We start from the raw sequence: 15,069 nt of genomic DNA, 5'->3' as shown, positions 1-15,069 counted from the left end.
TTCCATTGATTTTTTTTTTTTGAGAGTGGAAGGGAGAGAGGGAGGGAGGGGGAAAGGAGAAAGAAAGAGGGAAATACTGACTTGAGAGAGACAAATTGATTGGTTGCCTCCACATGCCCTGACCAGGGATTGAACTTAAATTTTAACATAAAATTCATGAAAATAACTTAATCCAAATTTACAATCTGACTTCAAGCTAAAAGAGTCAAAATGAGCTTTCCTTCCATTGTGTAAAGTCAAGAGTGACACAAACCTGCAACCCAGGTATGTGCCCTTGACTGGGAATCAAACCTGTGACCCTTTGGTGCATGGGCCGATGCTCTAACCATTGAGCAAGCCGTTCAGGGCAGTTATGTATAGGATTTTTAAAAAATCCTTGGTAAAATAATTATCATGTAGTATTTGCTACATGATACTCACTGTTCCTGCACTGCAGCTTTCTCCTCTGCCATATGCTGTGATACCACTTTTTACATATTCTGAATACAAGTCCTTCATTAATGTGCTTGGCGAATATTCCCTCCTAGTCTGAGTCTTATCTTTTCTTTTTTTAACAGTGCTTTTCAAAGAGCAGTTGTTAATTTTGATTAATTCCCTGACATCCATTTGTTCTCAGATAGATTGTGCTTTTGGTACCATATCTAAGAAATCTTTGCCTCATCAGAGATCAGAAGATTTTCTTCTATCTTAGCTTCTAGATGTTTTATAGTTTTAGGTTTGACATTAAGTCTTAACATTTAGGTCTAACTGCCATTCTGACTTAATTTTTTTATGTGATGTGAGATATGGAACAACGTCCAGATTCTATAAAACCAACAGCTTTTGATTTTATTGTTGTTGAAGGGTTGATTCTTTCTCCACTGCATTGCCTGTGCCCCTTTGTCACAAATCAGCTTTCCGTATATGTCTTTCTTTAATTCTGGACTCTGTTCTGTTGTTGTTTTTTTTATCTTTATGCTGGGCTGTTTTGATTACTGTACCTTTGTAAGTCTTGAAATCGCATAGTATTAGCCCTCTAATTTGGTCCCTTTTCAGGATTGTTTTGGCTATTTTACAGCCTTTGCATTTTCATATGAATTTTAAAGTCAGCTTTCCATTCTGTAAAACAGATGTTATTTTGAATAGAATTGCCATAAATCTATAGCTCAATTTGGCAAAAATGAAGATATTAGAAACATTGAATCTCCCAATCCATCCACAAAATGTATCTCTCATTTATTTACTCTTTAATTTCTTTCAGAAATGCTTTGTAGTTTTCATTGAGCAGGTATTTCACATCTTTAGGTTTATCCTAAGTATTTCATATTTTTGATGCTATTATAAGTGGTATTGTTTTTTATATTTTAGTTTCTATTTGTTTTTATTTATCATTGCTGTCCTATAAAAATACACTGGTTTTTATATATGGATCTAGTAGCCTGCAAATCTTGTTAAACTCACATATCAGTTTTAGTAGCTTTTTTTTTTTTTTTTTATGCTGTTGGATGTTCCACATGCCATTTGTGAATAAAGACAATTTTTTTTTAAAATATATTTTATTGATTTTTTAAAGAGAGGAAGGGAGAGAGAGATAGAGAGTCAGAAACATCGATGAGCGAGAAACATCGATCAGCTGCCTCCTGCACATCTCCTACTGGGGATATGCCCGCAACCCAGGTACATGCCCTTGACCGGAATCGAACCTGGGACCTTTCAGTCCGCAAGCCGACGCTCTATCCACTGAGCCAAACCGGTTTCGGCAATAAAGACAATTTTAAATCTTACTTTTCAATCTGAATGTTCTTTATTCTTCCCTAATTGCATTGGCTAGAATTACAGTACAATGTTGAATAGAAGTTACAAAGCCAATATCTCTATCTTGTTCCTGAACTTGTGGGCAGCCATTTAAAATCCCCCCCCCCCCCCCATTAATTGTGCTGATATAGCTTTTTTTTGGTAGCTGCCTTTAAACAGATTGAGAAAATTCTTTTATAATTATCATTTCTTGAGAGTTTTTAACCTGAATAGATGTTGATTTTTGTCATATGGTTCTACATTGATTGAGATGGTCGTATGGTTTTTTTGTTTTTCATCTTTTGACATTGTGAATTACATTGATTCTCAAGTGTAGAAACCACCCTTGCATTCCTAGAATAAAACACTTGGTTAAAATGTATTATCTCAGTTCTCTATTGATGGATTCCATTTGGTAATATTTTGTTAAGGAATTTTTACGTTTAGTTGTGTGAGAAAGATAGTCTGTAGTTTTGTTTTCTTCAGTAGTATCATACTCTGGGTTTTGGTATCAAGGTAATGTTGGCTTCATAGAATAAGTTGGGGAGTGTTCCTTCAATTTTTAGAAGAGTTTGTATAAATTGGTATTATTTCTTCCTTAAACATTTGGTGGAATTTGTTATTGAAACCATCTGGGTCTGGAGTTTTCTTTGTGGAAAGAGTTTTAAATATATATTTATTTTCTTTAACATATGTAGGGGCTAGTGGGGTTATCTATTTCCTCTTGAATGAGCTTTAGTAATTGTGTCTTTCAAGGAATTTAGGTTGTTGAGCTTATTGGCATAAAATTAGAAAATGTTCACTTGTTATCTTTCAATACTTTAAAGACTCTGTAGTGATGTTACCTCTCTTATTCCTGACATTGGTAATTTGTGTCTTCTCTTTTTTTCATGATTCGTCTGGCTATAGGTTTACCAGTTTCATTGATCTTTGCAAAAAAATAGCTTTTAGTTTTATTGAGTTTTTTCTGTATTGTTTTACTGTTTTGTTAATTTTTGCTTTTATCTTTATTAATTCTTTTCTGTTTACTTTAGATTTAATTTGCTCTGCTTTCTCCAATTCCTTAAGATGGAAGCTGAAATTAACTTATTTGATCGCTTGCTTCTTTTCTAGTATAGGCAGTTAGTGCTAGAAATTCGTAAATGTTTTATGAGAAATTGAAACTCATGTATATTCTGTTCTTTTTGAGTAGAGTGTTCTAAAAATGTCATTCAGGTTATGTTCATTGAGTGTAGTTCAAGTCTAATAAATTCTCTGAGATTGTCTGCTTGATAATTGTTAGATCAGTTATTGAGAGAGAGGGCATTGAATCTCTGACTTTAATTGTCGGTTTTCTGTTCCTCTTCACAGTTCTATTAGTTTTTGCTTCATAGATTTTTTTAGAATTTTACCAGTTTTTTGTTTTAAATATGTTTTTATTGATTTTAGAGAGAAAAGAAGAGAGAGGGAGTAAGAAACATCGATATGAGAGTGAAACATTGATCGGCTGCCTCCTGCACACCCGCTACTGGGGATTGAGCCTGCAACACGGGCATATGCCCTGATCCTGAATCTAACTGGAGACCTTTGGATCGACGCTCAACCAACTGGGCCACACTGGCCAGGGCTACTGTTACGTTCTTATTTATCTATCTTGTAAAAGATCAAAGACATTCTTCTACTAACCACAATACTGTATCATCACTTAAGAAATTTGACTCTGACTGAACATATTATTTGATACATGTATAGTCCACAGTCAAATTTCCTGAGTTCTCTCAATGCCTTTTCTACTTTTTTGTCTTCCAACTCCACATCCAATCAAGGGTCATTTGTTGTACTCGATCATATGCATTCATGTTCCTTGAGCATCCTTTAATCTATAATAGCTATTATTCTTTTGTTTTGTTTTTTTCCTTTCATGACATTGTTATTTTTGAAGAGTATAGTCCAGTTATCTTATAGCATATACCATCATCTGATTGTTTCCCTGTGGTTAGATTCAGGTGAAACATTTTTGGTCAAGGATATTCAATCTTCTCACTGGGTCCTATCAGGAGGTTCATGATGTCAGTTTGTGTGATTCTTGATGATTTAACTTAGTCACTTGGCTAAGGTATTTTCTGCCTGACCTCCTATCTGCGATTATTTCTTTTTAATTGAAAAGTATTTGGGGTTAATACTTTGTATTCCTAGAGAGTACTAAGCTATATGTGGACTAAAATAGTGGATTGTGTTCATATCCTGTAACTTGATTCTAAATTCTCAAGGTGAGCAGTAGGTGTGGGGCTCATATGGAAATATGGTGTGAATGGAAGGTTAGGGTGTGAAGTGAAGACTGACAGGTGGGAGCAGCTGGGACGGGAACAGTTGAAGGGTTTTAACCTGCTGTTGGTTGGGGTGATGCAATTGGATTTGAGTTTTAGGAAGATAGTTTTAGCAGAAATCAGGTGGGAGATTATTATGTCTGAGCTAACGATGATGAAAGTCTGACTCCAACGCAGACAGAGAGGGTTGAGAAATAATGGACAGATTTTGGTGACGGGTTAAATGTTGGTTGTGGAGGATTGAGAGTATCTTGGTGACATAACATTTGATAGGATTGCCTGACTTCCTGACTCGATCATGCTAAGTGTGAGTTGAAAGAATTTAATTTTATAAAGTGTTCCAGACACAGGGCCTTTTGGGTTCCCTTACAGTTTCGCTGAACTCTTTGTACTCACTCTACTTTTTTGAGGACTATTTGAATGGCATTAACAGCATGATCCTTTTTAGGGACATGATTTCTTTTGACTTTCCTACCCCAAATGTACATGTATGCCTTTCAGCCTTTGGATAGGACAGAACAGATGTGGCCCAAGCTCTTAAAATTCTTTCACAAGGTAGAATCATAACAGTTTTGTTGCAAATGATCTGTAAGGGACCTCTAGCTCTAAAATGTTGATTCTGTGATGTATCTCTTTTTCTCTCAGATAGCACATTTGATTTCCTGAAAACTTTTTTTTTAAATATTCTTTTTATTGCTTAAAATATTTAAACGAGTAGTACATTTGTCTCCTTTTTTTTTTTTTTGTTTCCTGAAAACTTTTAATGTTTTTCTTCCTCTCTGTGTTTTTCTAAGATGTTCTCAGTGCAGCTGAGCCTCGGTGAGCAGACATGGGAATCGGAAGGGAGCAGTATCAAGAAGGCCCAACAGGCTGTTGCTAGTAAAGCTTTGACTGAATCGACGCTTCCCAAGCCAGTTCAGAAACCGCCCAAAAGTAATGTGAATAATAACCCAGGTATGAGCAGACTCATCTCTGCTGTCCTGCTATGTGTTCTGTGTGTGCCGTCTCTGTCCGTTACAGCAGGCCAGTTGTGCAGTCAGCAGGTGTGTTAATAGTACATATGAGAAAGACGGGTGGATGAGAACTGTGCGTGAGAGAATGAAGAAGGTAATTGTAATTAATTAAAAATGTTGCCTTAGTGGGTACTATCATGGTGCATTACTGACTTTTTCTTTCTTTTTTTAAAAATATTTTTTATTATTGATTTTTTTTGAGAGAGACAGAGGAAGGGAGAGGGAGAGGGAGAGGGAGAGAAACATCGATGTGAGCTATCGGTTATCTCCTGCATGCCCCCCACCGGGGATTGAGCCCACAACCTGGGCATGTTCCGTGACCAGGAATTTTCAAAATCAAACCAATAACGCTTCAGTTCATGGGACTGATGCCTGAAGGAGCCACACCAGCCAGGGCCATTACTTATTTTTTAATCTTGGGCAAAAGAAATTTGGATACAAAGAACAGAAATAAGATTGAATTTTTTCCTAAAGTTAAGATAGAAATGATCAATTTTTTCTTTTTAAATATATCATATAAAATTTAATAATTAAAATGGTTACTCTTTTTTTAGATTAATAAAAAATTATAAAATTAGCCTAAGCATCTTCTTATTCTGTTTGTTGGTGTTGAAATGATTGATATTCAGTTTAGGACATTTTTATGAAATTTAGTAAAAAACCCACAAATAAAAAAAAAAAGTAACCCCACCTGTACTTAATACAATGAATGTTCTAATTTTAAGCTCCTACTAATAATTTTTTAAAATATACTTTTACTGATTTCAGAGAGGTAGGGAGAGGGAGAGAGAGAAATATCAATGATAAGGGAGAATCATTGATCAGCTACCTCCTGCATGCCCCCCACTGGGGATCGAGCTCTCAACCTGGGCATGTGCCCTTGCCCGGAATCGAACCTGGGACCCTCAGTCCACAGGCTGACGCTCTGTCCACTGAGCCAAACCAGCCAGGGCTCCTACTAATAATTTTAAAAAGTTGTTCTGCATATATGCCAACAACATTATATGTCCAGTAACCTATTGGGAAGAGGCAAACCTGTATTGGACATAGTGCAGTTCACAACATCAAATTAATAAAGTTTCAGAAGTTTAGTACCAACCCTACATCCCTTTACTTATTCGTTAACTTATTAATTCAAGTGGTTACCTCTGACCCGTATTGCGTTAGGTGTTTTTGTGGTGGAGTACAAAAAGACATTTTGCCTGCCAACAGTGACCCTATAATCTATTTAATTATAGTTTACACACTTATGTTTGTAATCAAGTCAGACACTTTTTGTGCTCACGTGGCACCTGTTAATAAGACAATCTCCTTTTGCAAGGACTATTCTTTCCAGAACTCCGTGACTTTCCTATTGCTAGGCCTTTGGCTTCTATCCAGCTGAGTCTAGTATTTCTGAAGTAAATTTAAAGAAGCCAAACTATTATTATAATAAAGAAAAAAAACCTGTTCAGTTTGAAGTTGATAAGAGACTACCTACTTATTCAATTTTTAAAATCTCTTTAGATTACTGGTTTATCATTAGGATGCCACCACTACTTCTGTTTGTTAAGAAGTTACTTGTATACATAGATCTAAGAAGTATATAAAATGTAAGATTTTATGGTCATTTACCTAAGTCACATAACTCAGCGGTAAAGTGAATAATAACAGCCATTGGTGCTGTAAGTCATGGTAACATGACTGGAGGTAGTTGAGGTGAGATGTGGGCCTTGACTGGAGTGTGGGCAGGCATGGAGGAGAGGAAGGAAGACTGTACTCTGAGGAAAGGCATTGGAATTGGAATCTGGACAATTGGTTTGTTTTTTAAAAAGTTGTAGATGGTTTTTAGTTAGAACAGGTAAGTGACCATTACGAGATAAGACTGAAGATGTAGCCCGGCTGGTGTGGCTCAGTAGGTTGGTGTGGTCCCATGTACCAGAAGGTCCCAGTTCGATTCCTGGTCAGGGCACATGCCCAGATTGCAGGCTCAATTCCCGGGAGGGGGCATGAGGGAGGCAGCTGATTGATGTTTCTCTCTCTTTGATGTTTCTCTCTCTCCGTCTCCCTTCTTCTCTCTGAAATCAATTAAAAAAATATATCCTATATAATAAAAGGCTAATATGCAAATTGACCGAATGGTGGAACAACTGGTTGCTATGACATGCACTGACCACCAGGGGGCAGATACTCAACGCAGGAGCTGCCTCCTGGTGATCAGTGTGCTCCCACAGGGGGAGTGCTGCTCAACCAGAAGCTGGGCTCACAGCTGGCAAGACAGTGGTGGTGGTGGGAGCCTCTCCCATGTCCGCGGCAGTGCTAAGGATGTCCGACTACTGGCTTAGGCCCGCTCCTCCGAGGGCTCCCGGACTGCGAGAGGGCGCAGGCCAGGCTGAGGGCCCCCCCCCCACCCCAAGTGCATGAATTTTCTGCATTGGACGGCGAACCTATGACACATGTGTCAGAGGTGACACGTGAACTCATTTTTTTGGTTGATTTTTCTTTGTTAAATGGCATTTAAATATATAAAATAAATATCAAAAATATAAGTCTTTGCTTTACTATGGTTGCAAATATCAAACAATTTCTATATGTGACACGGCACCAGAGTTAAGTTCGGGTTTTTCAAAATGCTGACACGCTGAGCTCAAAAGGTTCGCCATCACTGCTCTAGTATGTATATAAAAGACTGAAGATGTATTTAGGGAGTGGATTGTGATGGACTTGAGTGCCAGCTTTAGGAGATTGTTTTATCCACACAGCAGGTCCTCAGTTACCTCGTTTCATTAGGGGCTGCAGGAAGTTCGCTCTCGTGCATATCACGTAGCCTCTGGGGAACTGGCTTCCTCATACAGGTTCCCATGTAGCTTAAAGTCGAAGACCCTATGGACGATGTTAAAGGAGGACTTAGGGAGTTCGGTGGATTAATGTTTACAAGCTGGTGGATGATATGTTTAAAAAAGCACTTTAGAAAGTTCAATTTGACATGTAAATGGAAGGCAGAAAATACTAAAACATGATCAGTTAGGAAACCCCTGCCATAGTTTATGGGTGAAGAAAGAAGAAAAGAAACGCATGCTCATTGAGTTCTGTCTGCCCCTGCGCTGTGTTGGGAGTGGCGGCCGGAATGGAGCAGGACAGGAGTTCCTGACCCCGTGGCTGCTGCCGGCCCCGTGGCTGCTGCCGGCCCCGTGGCTGCTGCCGGCCCCGTGGCTGCTGCCGTGCGAGTGCGGGGCTCTCCAGGGTGGGTGGTGTGAATGGAGCGAGAGTGTGTGTGCCGAGCTCTGGGTCAGACCCACCTCGAGGGTTATTGCAGGAGGCACAGCAGCCAGGGAGCCAGAGGAAGGAAGCAGGACCGAGCCTGAGGGCCAGTGGAGATGCATTTCCACTGTTGGAAGTGGCAGTGAGCTGAGAGAATGAGTAGATTTGGGGGGTAAGCTTTTAAAATGGAGTATAATCGATGTACCGGCAAGTGCACGCATCGATGTATGGAGAGCCCTGATGGGTCTTGGCTCTTTGATCGCTTTTCCAGTTCCACAGGCTCTACCAGAGCCCCAGCCCTTCCCAGTGGTTACGCCACGCCACAGGGAGCATTGCTCCGCTTTCTGCTGTCTTACGTTCACTGTGCCGCTTCCTGGAGCCATCTGCCAGAGAGCTCGTCTTTCTCACCGTCATGCTTGTGAGAATGATCTGTGCTGTGCTTAACAGCGTGATATTCCATTGCTCTGTAGCAGTGATGGTGAACCTTTTGAGCTCGGCATGTCAGCATTTTGAAAAACCCTAACTTAACTCTGGTGCCGTGTCACGTAGAGAAATTTTTTGATGTTTGCAACCAGAGTAAAACAAAGATTTATATTTTTGATATTTATTTGATATATTTAAATGCCATTTAACAAAGAAAAATCAACCAAAAAAATGAGTTCGCGTGTCGCCTCTGACACGTGTGTCAGAGGTTCGCCGTCACGGCTCTAGAGTGTCCCGTTGCATGAATATCCCACAGTTTACTTAGTCATTGTACCACTGATGGGCAGCTAGATTGTTTCCAGTTGGGGCTGTTATGTAGAACTAATACTGTGGTGATCGTTCTTGTACACTTACATCTCTGTTGGGGATGTACCTAGGATTGCAATGGCTGAGTCATGGTTAGGCACGTGCTCATGCTTAAATCACATCAGAAGATGAATTAAGGCCAGACGTCGATGAACGCCACAAAAAGACAGGTGTTCTTGCATCACAAGCTTCCGTTTCTAGATCTGTTGGAAAAAATGAGAAAGCTATTTAGGCATCAATTAGACACGCTAAAGAAACCAACAGAGTTTTGGCCAAATTGAATAGTGAATTGCAGCAACAATGAAAGGATGTTCTTTTTTAAAAATATGTTTTTATTGATTTCAGAGAGGAAGGGAGAGAGTCAGAAACATCAACGATGAGAGAGAACCACCGATGGCAGCCTCCTACATGCCCCTGCTGGGGATCCCGCCTGCAACGCGGGCATGTGCTCTGTCAGGGAACCAAGTCAGTGACCTCTTGTTGCATGGGTTCGAAACACTCAACCACTGAGCCACACTGGCCAGGCACCACAGTGATTTTTCTCTTATGTGATTTTTATTTATTTATTATTTTTTTTAATGTATTTCTTTATTGATTTCAGAGAAGAAGGGAGGAGAGAGATAGAAACATCAATGATGAGAGTCATTGATCGGCTGCCTCCTGCACGCCCCCCACTGGGGATTGAGCCCTCAACCCAGGCATGTGCCCTTGGCCGGAATTGAACCCGGGACCCTTCAGTCCGCAGACTGATGCTCTATCCACTGAGCCAAGCCAGCCAGGGCTCTTTTGTGGTTTAAAACAACAGAAATATTCTTTCCCAACGGGTGATTTTTAAATTACAATATTCTTTTTAGATTTAATAGTTGGCATTCTACCCAAGAGCTTTTCTTCCCCCCCTTTTTTCATTTGTGTATTTATGTATGTCACCACAGATACCTGCATTCCTCTTTTACTTAGAGGCTTGCAATCTGTCATTATTTATTTTGATTTTCAACTTGTCCCAGATTTGGCCAGTGGTATGGCCCCTTCTAGTTAATCCCTGTGTCCTTCTGCTATTTCCCCCTCATTCTTTGATCATTTCTTACTTTCTGGTACAATAGCTGTTCTAGGCCGACCTGCATTTTCCTGGCCCTGGCCCTAATGCTGGTGCCAGCCAGTTCTCCAAGGAGCCCTGGAATCCATTAATTCTTTCAACAAATATTTATTGAGTAACTGCTATGTTCTAGGGACTGTTATAACTTCCTACAAAGCTGTGGCCTCAAGTGTCAGTAATATGTGGCAATTTTCTTCTACCTGTCACATATTAGAAATCAACGATTGTAATTATAGACGTTTGTATATCTTATTACTTAGCCTTTTTATATTAATCACTGATAAATGTAGAAATTTCCTTTAAAGTGGCTAAAAACCACTGAAAAAGGATCCTGTGTTTATAGTGTTGTTTATAGCCGTATCATACATGAGGATTCCTGTGTAACGATTATCTTTATGTAGCCTGTGCCCAACTGGCGTATGCTGAAAGTAATGGTACTGAGCATTACCTGGAGGTGTCTCAGAGTTTGAAGTTACTCTTTGAGTGTTTTATGGGAAAACATCAGTGCCTTAGCCTAGTTCTTGGTGAAACAGTAGGAGCTACTTTCCTCTAGACGAGAGGAACCTTTTCAGCACGGTTTGTGCGTTTCTGCTCACCTTCTCTCCTTCACCAAGACCCTCTGTGACCTTGAGGCTGTTGGTATCTGTGCGATTATTGCAAAGGGGAACTCGAAATGACATAAATCTTACACCTGATTTACATGTTAATTATTAAACTGAAGTCTTCCTGAAGAACATGGTAGGCTTTTAAAGGCAGACTGCTCTTTGTTGTTGATAAAAATCTTTGGAAAACTGTTAGGCAGTCCGTAATAAAGTTAAATATAAACCTACTCTGTGACCCAGCAGGCCCACGGCTAGTATACACACCCAGGAGAAATGAGTGTATGAACTTATTTTAAAAAGTTCAAGGTGGCTTTTCACTTCATAGCCCCAAACTGGAAACAATCCCGGATGTCCCATCGAGAGCAGATGAGATAAACTGGTATATTCATTCATTGGAATATTCACTGATGGAATATAGTTTGAAATACTGATATATTCAACAAAAATCATTATGTCGAGTGAAAGAAGCAAGACAAAAGGATTCATATTCAGCTTCGAAGGACAAAACTGATCAATGATGACAGAGGTCAGAATGGGTAACTTGGGGAGGTAGGTCTTGACTGGAAAATGGCATGAGGAACTTTCCGGGTGATGGAAACGTTCGTATCTTGATCTGAGTAGAGGTCACATGAGTGTTTACATGTGTAGTAATTCATGGAGCTGTATGCTTAAGGTTTGTAAAATGCTGAATGAATGAAAGGCAAAAGGAAATTCCTTCATGCTTGACTGTCTCTTCCTCTGCCCCGTGCATATGGATTAAATTAGGGATTTGGACTAATTCAATCTATTAACTTTGCTTTTTTTGCTTATTCTTTCCCAACTCTTCCTTTGTCCTTCACCCCCTATATTTTCCCCTCTTCTTAACCTTGGTTTATCCTTGTTCCTTTAAACTCTTCCGTGGTTTCACACGAATTCTTTAGCGATGAGACCCAGTGAGCAGGTTCTTGAGTCTTGGTGGGTTGCTCATGGCCTGGCTGCCAGGAGTGCATTTGGGTCAGCCCCACCCCTTTGCTGGTGCTCTGTGCCGGCCCCGGGTTCACCGTGGCAGGAGCTGGACTCAATTTTGTATGTGATGAATGGAGTCTTAAACGTACTGTGCACAGAATTTACATTGCAAATAAATTTTACTTTCTAGGAAAGCTTTAGATTTATTTTTGTGATTTGTTACATGGAACATATGTACATATATTTTATTAAATAACTTCTTTTGGTACTTAAAATAACGACATAATAATTTTACATTGTGTATTATTCATTATATAATTATTCGAACTTGTACTAGAATAGAGAGAAAAAGATAGTGAATATCTCTGTACCCATCCCCAGCTTGTTTCATTTTTTTAAATCCTCACCCAAGGATATTTTTTCCAATGCATTTTAGAGAGAGTGGAAGGGAGGGAAGGAGGAAGAGAGAGAGAGAGAGAGAAAAAGAGAGAGAGACATCAATGAGAGAGAGACACACACACATCAGTTGGTTGCCTCCTGCACACACCCTGATCAGAAGGGGCATCGGGGATTGAACCTGAAACCAAGGTATATGCCATTGACAGGAAATCGAACCGAAGACCCTTCAGTGCACAGGCCGACGCTCTAACCACTGAGACCACCAGCCAGGGCCAATTTTGTTTCTTATCTCTCTCCTCTGAGTTATTGTGAAACTAATCTCAGATATATCACTTCATCCATGCATGCCTCCGTGTGTATCTATGAAGATTATCTACAAAAAGCATTATGTACTTGTATTCCTTTGTCCTGTTGTTGGTTATAGAAAAAATTCAAAATTTATTTTCATTAGACAAATCCAAGAATTACTGATGACTGTGTTCCTTGCTAATTTTAGTTGCTTGATTGCCAAATATAAGTAAAAATATTCACAGATGATGGTGTTTAATGACTAGATAATTGTAAGTTTTCTGGGATAAGTAATGATGAAATTCAAAACTTTCTTAATATCTGAATTGAGCAATCTGTAAAACTTGTGTTTGCCTTGTTTTGAAATAGTGTCACTATAAAGTTGAGTTTTGGGTCATTCATTACTGTACAGAAAAGGTTGCGAAACCCCAGATTCCAGATTTCATTTGGAACGACTTTCCTGTTTATGTAGTCTGGTTATGCACTCCCTTAGAAAAGCAGACCTACTTCCAGGGTGTTTACATGTAATATAGATAGGGCTGGCACGATTCATTAGGGAAATATTTCACTTGTGTGCCTTTGACTTGTGTCTTCACAGGTAGTATCACTCCCACGGTGGAGCTGAATGGGCTTGCCATGAAGCGGGGAGAGCCTGCCATCTACAGGCCACTGGATCCAAAGCCCTTCCCAAATTACAGAGCTAATTACAACTTCCGGGGCATGTACAATCAGAGGTGTGTCTCTTTCTGGTTTTGTTCTTATTTATTAGTTTATGTATGTGGTAAATGTTTCTGAAACTCAAGGAGTGTTTTCATTGTAAAGAATATTGACTTCAGGCATATTTCATGGGACTTAGATAAATCAGACTCACAGGAATATTTCACTTAAAAAATAACTGGTTTTCAGGAACTGGTTTTTATTGAGTCACGAGACCCCTATGTTTGCTTTGGGCGGGACCGTGTTTTAAAGTCATTCCACAGTCTCGTGCTCACCGCCCAGTTGACTTGCTCATTTCCTCACCAAGCAGGTGGTTAGCTTCATTAGTGTTTTCCTTATTTTGTCCGAATATATTGCAAGCATGAGTGCTTCTGATTTTTTTAAAGACAGTTTTTCATGGTGGATAAAAGCTATGAAATTATAGGACACATCAATGAAATTTAGTACTGTGAAAAGGAGTAAGAGCCTACTTAAATTCTCTCCTGAAAGAGTTTTAATAATTTATAAAACATTTGTTGGGAGGATTTACTAAGTCTTTCTGTACATTACATAATTTTGTGATAGTTATAAGTGTAACAATTTTATAAGCATGGCAGGGTTTTTAAAAAGGTTTATAATTTTTTTTCTGATCATTTGTAAAAGTAATTTAACTCATTATAGAGGATGTGAAAAATGCAGAAAGTTAAAAAGAAATTATAAATAATTTGCAATCCCAGATTTAACCACCTTTAATATTTTGGTGTACTTTATACTTTACATATAAATATATTTAACCAAATTGGAGTTACCCATAATATGCAATTTCTATAGTACTTCATGGAGGTTTATGTGAATGATAAAATGTACAAACCTAAACGTCCATCTTGATGACTTTATTTGATTATTGTATTTATGTAATATGTAATTGTGGTTTATTTCATGACTTTTTACCTGGGTGAATCCTCATTTGTCACCATCCCCCCTGGGAGTTTCCTCCTCCCGCCTCCCTGAGGTAACCACGCTTCTGTCACCAGAGGCTGGTTTTGCCCGTTACTGAGCTTCATATAACTAGACTCATACGGTATTTACTCTTCTGTATCAGACTTTTTTCACTTTATGTGATGTTTTTCTTGGTTTCTTTGTTTACTTTTCTTTTTACAGATTCATCCATGTTGGGTTTTGCTCTTTTTTATTGATGAATAATGATGTTCCTTTTTATTGATGAGTAATGTTCCTTTTTATTGATGAATCATGTTCCTTTTTATTGATGAATAAGGTTCCTTTGTATGACTATATCATAATTTGTTCATCTCATATATGTAACATGGCCTTCTTTTCATTTAATATAGTGATCATTTTTCATATCTTTAATCACCAAAAAATCTTTTTCATGGGTATTAATGCTTTATATGGCCAAGGTATACTTTATAAGTATATACATAGGTATAAACAATGAATATTTTATAAGTATACAAACAAAACATACCTCTTTTGATCATTTAGGTTTCCCTTTTTATGATAGTTATAAATAATGCAGTAAACTGTCTTTATATACAGATTTTTGTTTATATCACTGATTATTTAAGATACATTACTGCAAGGGGGTATTGGATTAAAAGAATATCATTTTGCCCAATTACATTAAAGTTTTTACTAATTTCTTACAGTATATTCCATTGCATTCTGACAACACAAATTGGGTTTGAACGCATTGTCTTGTTTGACAGTTAAAAAGTGGAATGTTTTTAGATTTTGGTTTTATTGATTACTTGTGAGACTGAACAGTTTTTCAAATATTTATTAGTTGCTTTTTTTTTTTTGACTTGTCTTTTTGAGTTTGCTAACTTGTATTGCAGTGCTTGACCAATCTTCAAATGTTTACGTGTTGGGGGTATTACATTAATTCTTTGTTTAATTTTCCTGCT

The 15,069-nt window shown here is 38.4% G+C and overlaps 1 protein-coding gene across 13 annotated transcripts in view; it reads left to right on the top strand.

Moving 5' to 3' along the window:
• The window catches only part of STAU2 (staufen double-stranded RNA binding protein 2), a 223,369-nt gene that overhangs the window by 25,885 nt on the left and 182,415 nt on the right, over window positions 1-15,069 (top strand). For all 13 annotated transcript variants that reach the window (XM_036338537.1, XM_036338536.1, XM_036338535.1 and 10 more), the window contains 2 exons: window positions 4,874-5,033; window positions 13,047-13,182. In XM_036338537.1, the coding sequence (XP_036194430.1) occupies window positions 4,874-5,033; window positions 13,047-13,182 (296 nt within the window). The remainder of the gene's footprint in view (window positions 1-4,873; window positions 5,034-13,046; window positions 13,183-15,069) is intronic.

The sequence above is a fragment of the Myotis myotis genome, unplaced genomic scaffold (assembly GCF_014108235.1).
Source record: "Myotis myotis isolate mMyoMyo1 unplaced genomic scaffold, mMyoMyo1.p scaffold_m19_p_16, whole genome shotgun sequence".
In the NCBI taxonomy this organism is placed as follows: Eukaryota; Metazoa; Chordata; class Mammalia; order Chiroptera; family Vespertilionidae; genus Myotis; species Myotis myotis.
The sequence above is the reverse complement of the archived record's forward strand: the minus strand, read 5'-3'. Positions and strand labels throughout refer to the sequence as shown.